The sequence below is a fragment of the Polypterus senegalus genome, chromosome 15, assembly GCF_016835505.1.
Source record: "Polypterus senegalus isolate Bchr_013 chromosome 15, ASM1683550v1, whole genome shotgun sequence".
NCBI classification, from domain to species: domain Eukaryota; kingdom Metazoa; phylum Chordata; class Cladistia; order Polypteriformes; family Polypteridae; genus Polypterus; species Polypterus senegalus.
Genome location: NC_053168.1, coordinates 58,342,677 through 58,356,801, shown reverse-complemented (window position 1 = coordinate 58,356,801; position 14,125 = coordinate 58,342,677). Strand labels below are relative to the sequence as shown.

Sequence of the window (14,125 nt, the reverse complement as noted above, 5' to 3'; positions counted from 1 at the left end):
TTCAGACTTACTTTCTGGCTTAGCAATTTAATTACCTGTTGCAACAATATGCATGGATGTTCATTTTTAACATTTATATTATAAAATATCATTATTGAGCCTGCTTAATCTGATTCAGTGTCATTTGTGGAAGTAAGAGAGCCTATATCAACAGGTTTATAAAGCCAGCTGTTTGGTACTGTATATGTATGCAATAAACGCTGTCCTTTTCATAATGAAGGTATAAAATGATTATTTAATTACAAAGCAGCAACAAGGGTATTTAAAAACTAACAGGTACTTCAAAATTAAAGTTGGCAGCCTTATAAAAAATAGGCCCTAACACAACCTGAGCATGCAGGCAATTATGTGACAGCATTGTACTATTCACTATACTAAACTGAAAATAACAAAAATAGTTACATGATAAAAAGTCAATCATTTCCTAACCTGAATTCTAAACTACATTAATTTCCATGGAAGCCAGCCTTCAGCCACAAAGGCCAAACACAATTCTAACTGGCTACTCCTAATCTCTAGGATTCCTGACAATGTTATTTGTGTACTGTGTTGTCAAATACATATGAAAGAAACAATGATCTCCTGACTTAACATGATATTTTATTATTATTGTATAGGTGACTTTCAATATTTTTTGACTTTGATATCTTTTATAAATTACTGTCATAAGGCCTTTGCTGCAAGGATATTGAACTTTTGGTGAGCTGGCATTCTTTACCCTTACCTCCCAAGTTGAAGCAGTGTGCTGAATAAAAATTCCTGAACTCCTGCCAGCAGCACTCATTTCAGCACTGTGGGTACAACATTTTACTGACATGCATCATACTCTAAAATATTTTTACGTTTACATTACAGATTAGAGACAAGTTTTATTAAGGAAAAAGAAGAGATTGACTTTTGATTTAAGATTTTTCTTTACAAGTGTACATGCTGAAGGCAATATTGCAGGAAATACCACATTAGATCAATCAAAATGACAAGAAGCTATCAATTAGATGCTTGGTTTGCTATCAAACATATTTAATTGTTTATTAAAAAAAATGAAAAAAAATTTATGACAGTGATCATAAACTTTTAAAAATATGCCAAAAATGTACAGGGTTTAACATTTTAAAAATCAGTAAATAACAAACGGTTCCCTTAGAAGCACGATTTATAAAACAAACACTGTTGGTTCTACTGAAATACCAATAATTTTAGGAGTTGACATGGTGTAGTACCTTTCAAATAGTTAAAATGAAAGAATGAAAGGCAAAAAAAAAAAGTGCAGTGTCTTCTGGCGCCATGTGAATTGCTTAGAATCTATAGCAGGATTAAGTCCTGTGAGTGAAAACAACAATTAAGATTGACTGGCAAAAAGCCAAATAATGTAATGAGCCAGTGAGTCTGAATTTAGCCAGCTATGAATTATGAAGCATCAAAGTTACAGATCAAAATATAAAGATATATGTGGTATTAAAGGAAATATTTCCCAAAATTCATTCTTTGTTTGCAAGGTGTAATCACACAAATTTAGATAGATAGATAGATAGATAGATAGATAGATAGATAGATAGATAGATAGATAGATAGATAGATAGATAGATAGATAGATAGATAGAGTTATGTGCATGTGTACTGCATTTTTGAGTGTGAAACACACACCCACATAGATTTACATGGTATTTCAATGAAAACGGATAACTCATTTGTACAGACATGTAAGCAAAAATGCATAACACAAAATAAAGTAATACATATTTATAAATCTGATTCAGAAAGTATTCAGACCCCTTCATTTAAGTACACACTTTATTGTGATTGTGAGCATGCACTGGTACAGTGCATTGTCGGAACTACCACATGACAAAACATCTTGGGATCATGGTTGGATACCCCCCAGGCAGATACGCAGTCCAGTCCCACCCTCTGGAAATGACCCTCTATCTGCCTCAGCCAAGTGTTACGTGGCACCCCCTTGGCCTGGTCCGGCCACTCAGGTCCTTATCAATGAGAATCCTGCATGCCGGATCACCCTCGGGGAATCTCGCCATATGGCAGTAGTGCCGTAACTGACGTTCCCTTACAATACAGGTAATGAGCCTCAATCAGGACTCCGTGAGCAATTGCTCATTCGATACATAGTAAAACCAGCAATTCCCAAGGACTCTCCGAAGAGACACAGTACTGATGGAGTCCATTCTTCGTCTCAGGATATCATCCATGTCTTGCAACTACATAGCAAGACAGGAAGCACCAGAACTCTAAAGACTTGGACCTTTGTCCTTTTGCATAGATATCAGGTGTGCCACACACCCCTTTCCAGAGACCTCAGGACGCCCCGAAGCTCTCCCAGTTCATCTGCTGACTTCATAGGAAGAGTCATCATAAATGTCACTGCCGAGGTAAGTAAACCTCTTGACAAGGTCAACACTCTCTCCGCAGACAGACACAATGCTGACCTGTACATTTTCTGTGAGATTGAGTGGTTCACAGCTAATTGGAGGATCAGTCTCAAGAACCGTGGACCCAGAGATATCAAACGTCCTAGCAGGAGGATCAGCTTTAAACAGCTGCTCAAGTAGTCAGCCCAGCAGGTCACAACTGCAGTGTCATCCATAAGGACAATTCCAACCTAACCCTGACTGCGACTCTCAGAGAAACAGATTTAGATGTGCGTAGTGCTTCGATGCCTCTGTAAGTATAACGTGAGTAACTAGACCATAGATGGTGTATCACTTGCTCACAGATTCATCGAACAAACTCCTCCTTATCTCTGCCCTCAGAGCCCTTGCAGCCATCCTTCTCAGTTCCCAGTACAAACCAGAGAGAAGGTGATCATCATGCCAGAGAGGCAAGATGCTCCACACGCCTACCCGGATGGGCTGCCTCAAACTGGGACCCGAGTACTGCCATGCAGCGGGTGATGCCTCAGCACAACGCCAGTTCTGATTCCTGACAGGCTTGACCCCATTGGCTCTCTGACAGTTTTGACTCTTTCAGCAATGGGGGTCCTGAGGGCTTTTCCCCATCCCCTTTATGATATAACCATCCTATAGGCGGCTGCAGCAGAGCTATTCTCGCAGAGAACAGAAAGGAGTCCTGCCTGTCATCTCAGAGCTACATGAAGTTTTTTTTTTTATGGTGGCTGGAGTGCCAATCCTGCCACCAACCCCCATGATTTCCTTGCAAGTTGGAGGACAGCTTCCAGGGCCGGATGCAGTTTAACATCAAATCTAGGACAAGATTTAAGTTTAAATGGATAAAACTGCTTTTATTTTTTTGTTTGTTTTGCTCATACATCGGCGTTCAATAACCAATAATGACAATGTGAAAATATGTTTTTCCAAAGTTGGCAAATTTCTTAAATATCAAAAACTGAAATGTCTCATTCAGATCTTTAATTCAGTACTTTGTAGAAGATCCTTTGGTAGAAATTATAGTGCAGAAAGTGAAGGGGTCTGAATTCTTTCTAAATCACCTGTCTGATTAAGTTGATACTGCCATTTAAAAACAATGAGCATAGTTCTATTGTGATAGGATGCTTATCTAAGGACTATTTTCTTTCTCCCAATGTCAAAGAAAACTAAATGAATTTAGTATATAATTCACTTTCAGAGATATAAGGTATATTTATTTCTCACCATTCTGGGAAACATCAATAGTGGTGGAATATAAATATCAACTCTTACATAGAATATTGCAATAAAAAATTATCTCCCTTAAATGCGGATATTGCTATAAAAATATCTATTTATTGTAATCAGCACTTATTTCTCTTTAACAAGTTCTGAGTTGCTCCAAGTAACATCATGCTCTCAATTTATTGTAGCATGATTCATTGTGTCACTAACCTTTAACTCTGATGCCTGGTTAAGTGGCCTAATAATGGTAAATTAAAAAAATGGTTTATGTCATGAGAGGAGCTAAAATGATAGGAATTGATGTGAATAACCTAACAAGCATGTATCAAAGGTGGTGGCTGAAGAAACTAGGAATCATCTCAGTTGATGATGCCTTTAAATACATACAGTACATAGCCTGATTAAATAATCCACCCAAGGAATTATTTTATCCCCAGTCCTATATGGCTTTATAACTAATTGTTTAACCCAAAGCAACAGAAATTCTACTTAAACACTGTTTATAGTTCTAGATGAGAAATTTGAAACCAAGCAGTATTTACCAAAAAATAAATGTAAACATTTATTTTTGAAAAACTATTAAATATTCTATAAATATTTTTGAAGATTTTCTAAAATCTAGGTTTTATTTCTGTATTGTCCTCTGGATGCAACTGCAATGACACATTTTAAGGTTTTTATCTGTAACCTGTATACAATCATGTTATTTAAATTAATCTCTTCAGTAATTTAGATATGTTAGATCAGTATCTGAAAGACTAAGGTATTCCATTGTATATCTTAGGCTACCAGTTCAATATTATAAAGTACCATACCCAAATTAATATTGGTGGTAAGGCTACGGAGTTAGCCAACACAGTTTCACATGTGCTAAACTCCAGTGATTGAGTGCTGTACAGGTGCTGGTCATAAAATTAGCATATAATGACAAAGTTGATTTATTTTAGTAATTCCATTCAAAAAGTGAAACTTGTATATTAGATTCATTCATTACACACAGACTGATGCATTTCAAATGTTTATTTCTTTTAATTTTGATGATTATAACTGACAACTAATGAAAGTGCCAAATTCAGTATCTCGGAAAATTAGAATATAAATTAAGAAAAAATGCAAAAAAAGGATTTTTTGAAATGTTGGCCAACTGAAAGGTATAAATATGAAAAGTATGATCATGTACAGCACTCAATATTTAGTTGGGGCTCCTTTTTCCAGAATTACTGCAGCAATGTGGCGTGGCATGGAGTTGATCAGTCTGTGGCACTGCTCAGGTGTTATGAGAACCCATGTTGCTGTGATAGTGGCCTTCAGCTCTTCTGAATTGTTGGGTCTGGCGTATTGCATCTTCCTCTTCACAATACCCCATAGATTTTCTATGGGGTTAAGGTCAGGCGAGTTTGCTGGCCAATCAAGTATAGGGATACCATGGTCCTTAAACCAGGTACTGGTAGTTTTGGCACTTTGTGCAGGTGCCAGGTCCTGTTGGAAAATGAAATCTGCATCTCCATAAAGTTTGTCGGCAGCAGGAAGCATGAAGTGCTCTAAAACTTCCTGGTAGATGGCTGCATTGACCTTGGACCTCAGAAAACACAATGGACCAACACCAGCAGATGACATGGCAACCCAAACCATCACTCACTGTGGAAATTTTACACTGGACCTCAAGCAACGTGGATTCTGTGCCTCTCCTCTCTTCCTCCAGACTCTGTGACATTGATTTCCAAAGGAAATGCAAAATTTACTTTCAACAGAGAACATAACTTTGGACCACACAGCAGCAGTCCAGTCGAGACGCTTCTGACGCTGTCTCCTGTTCAAGAGTGGCTTGACACAAGGAATTTGACAGCTGAAACCCATGTCCTGCATACGTCTGTGCGTGGTGGTTCTTGAAGCACTGACTCCAGCTGCAGTCCACTCTTTGTGAATCTCCCCCACAGTTTTGAATGGGTTTTGTTTCACAATCCTCTCCAGGGTGTGGTTATCCCTATTGCTTGTACACTTTTTTCTACCACATCTTGCCCTTCCCTTTGCCTCTCTATTAATGTGCTTGGACACAGAGCTCTGTGAACAGCCAGCCTCTTTAGCAATGACTTTGTGTGTCTTGCCCTCCTTGTGCAAGGTGTCAATGGTCGTCTTTTGGACAACTGTCAAGTCAGCAGTCTTCCCCATGATTGTGTAGCCTACAGAGCTAGACTGAGAGACCATTTGAAGGCTTTTGCAGGTATTTTGAGTTAATTAGCTGATTAGAGTGTGGCATCAGGTGTCTTCAATATTGAACCTTTTCACAATATTCTAATTTTCCGAGATAATGAATTTGGGTCTTTCATTAGTTGTCAGTTATAATCATCAAAATTAAAAGAAATAAACATTTGAAATACATCAGTCTGTGTGTAATGAATTAATCTAATATACAAGTTTCACTTTTTGAATGTAATTACTGAAATAAATCAACTTTGTCATGATATTCTAATTTTATGACCAGCACCTGTATATACAATTTTATGCAAAAGTCTTAAATAGTTTACAAAAATATTTGTCTTAGACAGTTCATTGTATAAAATGTGGCAAGGGACAATCATATTAAAAAAAGGTACGGTTGTGATAGATGTTGTGGTTTATCCTGCAAATCCTACATGACAGCAAAAGTCAGCATTCCAACAAGACACAACAAGGCAGTCATCCTGCATCATCAAAGTCTTACCCAATCTGAAAATTTATGGCAAACAGGTGTTTCCAGATGTGTGGTCCAAATGCATCAAACTTACTTTCTTTTGAAATCTCAGAAACCAGTTGGATCCTGGTACTCCCTTTTAAAGCCCAAAGAAGTTTTATTAAATGTTGTCTTCATGTAAGTATTGTGCCCAAAAAAAACATTGTTCGAAGGTTCAAATAAAGCCAAATTACTCACCTGCACATGGAAGCACAAGGACTGGGATGGAGAAAATTGGAAGGTGCTTATGACTGATAAATGAAAACTTTCAATTTCTGGCTCTAAAAGAAAACTTGTTAATCCAGCAAAGTGCTACAGAAAAGTGAATGGATAAATGTACGATAGCAACAGTGAAGCGGTGGCGGTTCCCAGAAGGTTTGGAACAGTATTTCCGCAAATGCAGTTGGTGATTTGATTAAAATACAAGGGCCTCTCACTACTAATCAGTACAGGAAGATATTTATGCATTCTTGTTGACCTGACAGCCTGTTATACAATACCAATAGGAACCATCTGATTAGTCCCATTTTGCAGCATGTGACAATGACCCCAAGCACATTGACAACATTATAAAAAAAACTATTTTGCTGCGTTTAATACACATGGTGGTCACAACAAATATTAATTTTAATTATGTTTTTTTCTGATTACTGCATTTTCTAGAAGGCTTATTGTTTAATAAAAATATTCATGGTATTATTGTGGAAATTTTGTTCATGAATTTTGAGTATAGGGATTCAATGATCTGTTAATCTAGTGTATTTTACCTATTGATTTATGCCTGTAACTAACCTGTTGCATTGTTAATCTAACATAACTATACAACACCTGAACAATCATTAGGGTTTAATTCTATAACAAAAAAAAACTTTTTATTTTTTGACTTTTATATATTGTGATAAATTCTTCAAATATATGGTTACTCTGTTGCTATAAAAAATAAACACAGGCTTTACTTAATACATAAAATGAAAACAGGAAAGAAAATTGAATAATGTGAATACAAAACATCTGTTAAAGGTAACATTTATTTTTTTCCCTAACATTGTACAAAAAAAAAAAAAAAATCAACCACACATTAGATGGGTAAGTATGAGCTTTGGCAGGTGTGACGCCTTCAGGCTATGGTTGCAGTCAAAGAATAGAAGCCAGAATATATTTCTGTACAATGTCAGTTTATTCACTGACGTAGTGTCTCATGTAAAGGCAAGTTACTTCAGTTCACTCAGGCTAATTCTACATTTGCTTTGGCACAACAGAAGAGACTTTGTACAGGTACAGTATTTAAGCATTCACAGTGAATAGCTAATAGAAATTTGATCATAAGGTAAGTCAGAATTACTGATTTATCTTGCAAATAGAAGCTACAACTGACGTCAAAATGTCAATAATTCAGGTTTATACTTCCAGTTACTAAAATAGATTCACAGTGAACCCTTTACTGGCAGCAATTCTTATAAAGAGAAAACCATCTGAGATTGGTGGGCAAGTGTGCCTTGCACACACAGACACACACTTTCTCTTAAACAGTGTCATTTTAATGTTGGCCTAACAGATATAGTAAGATTGCTGAACAAATTTAGTAGGAGAATACTGGGTTTTCAAGAGGAGAGGGGGACATGCATGATTTCAATGCAAATAAAACACACTATATTTTACATATAAAAACATACAGAACAGACTTGAACAAACAAAACTACCCACAGTGAACAAAACTAATCCCAAAGTGAAAAAATTGCTGTACTTATCAGATATAGTTATGGTGGCATCCACAAGTGGTGACACATAAAGGAAACACAACACACAACACAGCATTGAATATACTACACAATGTAAAAGAATATTATAAAATAAAAAAAATAAAAATAAAAAAGTAGACATTAAAACAAAGTAACTATAACTGATCTTGCTACCAAAATACCACTGTTAAAAAAATTGCTGTCAAAATATTTCTAGTAAAACTAGGCCAAGCCTGATGAGTGGAATTATTGGATAAAACAAACAAATATACAAAGGTAGTTGTTAAACCATTGAATTTGCCATTAAAATTGGCGAATAAAATCAATCTTGGAATAGTGCTGTCCAGGACATCTTTTTTATTGTTTTAGTTTTTTGTTATATGAAACACATATTTTATGGGTAATGAAAACAGTGCACTCAGAGGAAGCCTACATGGACACAAGAGAAGATGCAAAGGTTTTGAACACTTTAGAATTTAACTTAATTTTTATATGATTTTCATATAGAAAGAGAGAAAATTATACAGTAGTATTTTCCCTTATTCATACATTTTCCTTTCCTTTCAGTTTTCCCCATTGAATGACACCGAAATTGTGAACTTAAGAGTTGTATAGAATTCATGGAATTCAGCAAAATTAGTCTGCATGTTAGCAATGAGGCAAAAGTTAGCTCATTAGAGTAGTCTTTGAGGATGTATGCTCCATCTGCAATGCAATGCAACAAAGGGTAATTACTGAATTAGGACCTGTTAAACTTCAATAGGCTTCAAACAGTCTAGTAAAGGCTTAAACTAAGAGCAAAACTAAAACATGCGTCCATAGAAGTCTAGTGCTTGGGGGCAGCTCTCCTAGGTTTGATTTAGTTGATATTTGATAATGGATAGATGTATATACTGTACATCTGAACTGTATTGCACAAACAGACAAATAATTTATTCTTTGTTCCATAGGTTTTGATATAATTCAGAGAGCACTCCTTCTGTCCATGGGATATTTTAATATAAGTGACTATACCACAGTTAAAAGTGATAGTTTAGGAAACTGAGGTATATCATTATGAGAAGCTTAACCTTACAAGTAATGAAAGAAATGTTTTTGTAGCAGGTTGTTTTTGCAGTATCAAAATGTTTCCAGAATTACGGAAAAATTGTTTTTTTATATTCTGTTAATATCTTGATATGTACCACAAACTAAATGTTGGGTAATTCACAAAAGGCAGAAATTACAATTTGATTTTGCATGTGCAATCAAGAATAATGGAACAGACGTAACTTTCTGTCTATATTGGTGCTAAACTCTGCTTAGTAGAAGAAAGTACTGTACTTTTCCGGATGGTCAGCAAGTGCTTTAACCAAAACCTTATCATCAGTGCCTAGGAGCAAAATGGGGGTGTAACCTCAGCACTTTGTGTATTTAGTATGAGAAAACCTGATATCGACATCTTCCACAATATTTAGGAAAAGTAATATGTCATTCCTCATTGCAGGTGACCTAAGTTGATAGACACTTATGCAACAGACATAATGCTATATATAATCAAAGGCAAAAGAGGTTCCACAAAATGTTCCCTCAATTATGAAATATTATTTGCGCCAAAATTACATGCAATCTAACATGTTAATTATGTTGAAACTACACATGCAAGTGGGATATTTAATTTTGGCATGATTTTATTGTGTCATAAATAAAAATGCATCAACCAAATGATTGATTGCTTTTCACTACATCACACAATTTTACTGTCAATTTAAAATGCAATACAAAAGTGAATTGCATTTTAATTAATGTTCATAGATCATATTTCAAAACTAAAAGAAAAGAAGATGCATTGCATTTTGCTCAGTGTGTACTGCATTTTGGTCAAGACCATGCTTGAATTGTGCCAAAACTGAAAACAAAATGTAACGAAATGACCAGCAGTAAAAGGTGGGGTAAGAGGTACCAACAAATAAGGGAAAAGGTGTATTCTGTATTCTAGTGGTGAGCACAAATGTAGGCAATATGGACTGGTTAACTGAAATTGTGAAAACTGTTTTAGATCTTGCTGAAAAAGTTTATACATGTTAAATTAAGTAGTGCGGTTACATTTTCGAGGTGTGGGTTGATAGAGGTTTTATATAATTACACTTGTTAGCATCAACAACATTTGTTGGCATGTCCCCTGCCTCATCAACTCACTTTCTTTCCAAGTACAACACACGCGTAATTGGAATACCTCTTTCCCCAACTGTTGACGCTCCTTTCCCCACATTCTGATGGTTATTCATCACATGTAATTTTGTCAAAATTAAAGCATGATCTTGAATGCAATACACAATATGAAATGCAATTCCATACATCCTGGATAAACATGTATCCAAAATGTATAAATAAAGTGATAACCATAAAAAGTTAAATATATTTATAAGTATACCATTGAAATCTTTTCAGAAATATTATTTTTCCAAACCGACATGGATAATATACTAACTGCCTTAAGGAAGATTTGCACCAAAAAAGCCATTGATTTGAAAAGCAAGAACATTTTTCATTTATTTGCCTCCACCTCAAATAAAAAAAGGCATTCCATTGTGCCCTTACAATTAAAATGGATTGTAAAATGCATATATATTTGGCCTTTAAGTGTAAAGGAAATGCATACCTTTGTATAATTAACCAGGAGACCATAAACCAAAATATTTCTATGTTTTGCTTCCTTTGCAAGTCGCCTGATGGCACTTGGCTCATCTAGTTTTTTGCTGAAAGGTGTACTTTCTGGCAAGCTGATATGAACCTATAAAAAAAAATAGAATATAGTTATATAACGGAGAACAAAAAATGTACACATAGAATAGAATTAAAGGTAAATAAAGAATAATGTTCAAATACTGTAGCAAAAATAAACACTGTTTGTACTTTATATACCTCATGCCATTGAGGGTAAGGTAGCTTTTGTTATGTTTATACTAAAAATGTTGCATGATAACATCTGTTTAGTCTTTTTTCTGAAACTGAATGTCTTTGGTGTATATTTTGGGAGAAGAATGTCTCATTCTATTTAGTGACCTGATCTGACACACTACAATGTGTATGCTACTAAACACAATCAATTAACTAAACTTAACAAAGAGGCTGACAAGTTAACTACAGTATCTGTTGTTTAACTAGACAAATTCATTCCATATACATTAGGTAACACTTCACAATAAAGAAAGATCTTACACACTTGTAAGTATTACATTAAAATATTTACTGTGATACATTAAGATTGAATTCCAGCATTAATTAATAATGTAGTGCTTATTTTGAAAAACATATTTAATATAAGTAATAAGCTTCCTTCAGCAATTTAGCTTGTTATTAGTAAAAGTTTATAAGAATCTTCACCTTTGTTTTCTTCAGCACTTTTTCCGATTTTCAGTTATTCGATCAAAGTACTTTTAATTTATTCAAAAAACAAAATAGTAGAACAGCACACAGCTCACTCAAAACAACAGATACAACAATATTCTTCAAAATCAATAAAAAAAACAAAGGAAAAACAATACATCAATGAACATTTACTGTGGTCATTTTGAAAATAGAAAAAAATGTAGAGCAGTACCAAGAATGTATAAAACACAAAACATTACACTGTTCAGAATGGGACTAAGCAGCATCTTGATTTTCACTCTCCACTGAGAAGGACTTCCTGCAGGTACTTAATTTGAAAAAGCCACCTAGGAAACCTTGTGTGTGCTGCTTCATTAATTGTGGAAATTAAACCAGCATTATGATGCCCCCCTGTTCTAAGGAGGCACTGAGTTCCAGACCAGAAAGGACAGGTATCCAAAAACGAATTCTTTTACTTGTCTGGCAGTCTCCTGCTGCCCAGCAAACACCTGGCTGCACAGTGGTTAGTTCTGCTACTGGACAATCCCATAGTTTTGTGCTTGAGCAATAGGTGCTTTCAGTACATTCTTTCTGTGTTATTGTGGCTTCTTTTTGTTCACTTCAAAGTTGTTTGATTCTGAACTTGAGGTATGGCTGTTTCAATTTAGGCTGCTCATAGCCAATATATTTTTCTGGGCTGTGGGTGGATATGAGGTGCTCGTTTTACTTAACATTTAAATCTATATTGCTGTTGTTTATCAGATGATTACATTTCAGATAGTATCAAAATGATCCAATCGAGATAGACGGCACCAACAACAGATTGAATGATTTTTGTGATACAAATGATGCATAATCTTGCACATCTCACTACTCACTGAATGAAAGGGTGACAGATGTTATTAGCTAGGTAAGTTAATATTAATGTTAATGTTAATTCTACCTAAGTGTGCACGCTTATTCTATTGTAGTATGGCCGCTCCAGAAACTTCATGCCAAAAATGACACTGTTAAGGCTTATTTGATATTGTAAATTTGCTGTGCATGAATATTTGTGTTTGTTTGTTTTGAATGGCCCAGTGATGAACTAGCATCCTGTTGAAGGTTGGCCCCCAATGCTGACAGGATCAGCTTTAGCCAAACATGACCCTAGACTGGATTAAGCAGGTTTGAGAAAGTTATGTTAATTTCAAATAACAGGATGCCATATTTACAGCAAAGTGGAAAGAATACATATCATATACTTGTTCAAACAATCCCTACAGTAAATTTTAAAGCATCTTTAAAAAAGTACATTATCCCAAAGAACATTGTAATGACAGGTGACATAAGTGTTTGACTGTCTGATGTTATTTTGAAGCACAAGAACCTGTGTAGAGCCTCCTGTGTTCTTTGTATACTTAAAACAGCATCTTCCTGAATGACTTTAGGAAAAAAAAACTTTTTTTTAATGAAAGGTGAGTCAGTTAATCACTATTATTACCTACAAATCAATGACACAACCAATAGTTGTAATGCAATTTACCCTAATGTTACACTTCTCTCAATAAGAATGATTACCCTTGTTTGTGCCTGCTTCACTTCAGTAGTTGATGGTAATGGACATTTTGAGCATTCTAAATTGGTCAACCTTTTTCACTTTTAAACATTTCCAACCATTCTCCAAACCTTAGAGATGTAAACCATTATTTCAACTGTTATGAACTGGGAGTCCCAATAGCACATAAGTTCCAAAAATAATGTCAAAATTGCCCACAGGGGTAGGATTTAATGACAAAACCCAGCTAGACACAAAAGGGTCTCAAAGAATCTTTATAAAATAAAATACTTAATTTAAACAAAAATGCTCTTTAACACAAGAAGCTTTGTGGAACACATAGAACAAAGGCAATCCAAGGCAAACACAGTCCCAATACAGTATCCAAATCAAAGTCAAACACAGAGCACAGGTTAAAAAAGTAGTAATTGAAAAAGCTACCAAGCACAGTAAAACACAAGGAAACACTCCACCCCTTAACACATTTGAAACGAACCACCAGGAACTATGGGGGACCCTCCATATTTAGAGGATAGAGGGTCGCTCCTGATGGTGATTGGAAGGTGGTCCCACCTCTTAGGGAGATACCCTAGCTGAAAAATGACACCAATACTTAATGTACAAATCAGTGTGAATTTCAGCTTGTCTCCTTCTGTATAAATACTCAAGTAACACTTGCCTGCACTTTTTTTGATGCAAACTGATAGACACACAGCCATGTTCAACACTTGGTAGCAACTCACATACTCATAGCAGAGTACTGAACCACCAAACTAAAGGTTGGAATATTGTAACACCACAGCAAAGCACTTCATGAAAATGTCTTGAAAACAAAAGAAAGTAAAAAAAAAAGTTAAAGGACCCTTAAAGTTACCTGTTGTTTAAGAATATCAATCTAGCTTCTTATTGTAAAAAATGAGTTTTCATCCATCCATTATCCATCCATCCATTTTCCAACCCGCTATATCCTAACACAGGGTCACGGGGGTCTGCTGGAGCCAATCCCAGCCAACACAGGGTACAAGGCAGGAAACAAACCCCGGGCAGGGTGCCAGACCACCGCAGATGAGTTTTCATTTAGACTACTATTACTGGTATCCAATATCTGTTAAATATCAGTACAATAATGCACCTCTTGATCAATAAACCTTTTTTTTTTAAAAAA

General features: G+C 35.5%; 1 protein-coding gene across 1 annotated transcript in view; it reads right to left on the bottom strand.

The window, feature by feature from the left end:
- Positions 1–14,125, bottom strand: part of LOC120515491 (D-ribitol-5-phosphate cytidylyltransferase-like) — a 98,804-nt gene that overhangs the window by 62,439 nt on the left and 22,240 nt on the right. Inside the window, exon 4 of the mRNA XM_039736552.1 lies at positions 10,714–10,845. Within this exon, the coding sequence (XP_039592486.1) occupies positions 10,714–10,845 (132 nt within the window). The remainder of the gene's footprint in view (positions 1–10,713; positions 10,846–14,125) is intronic.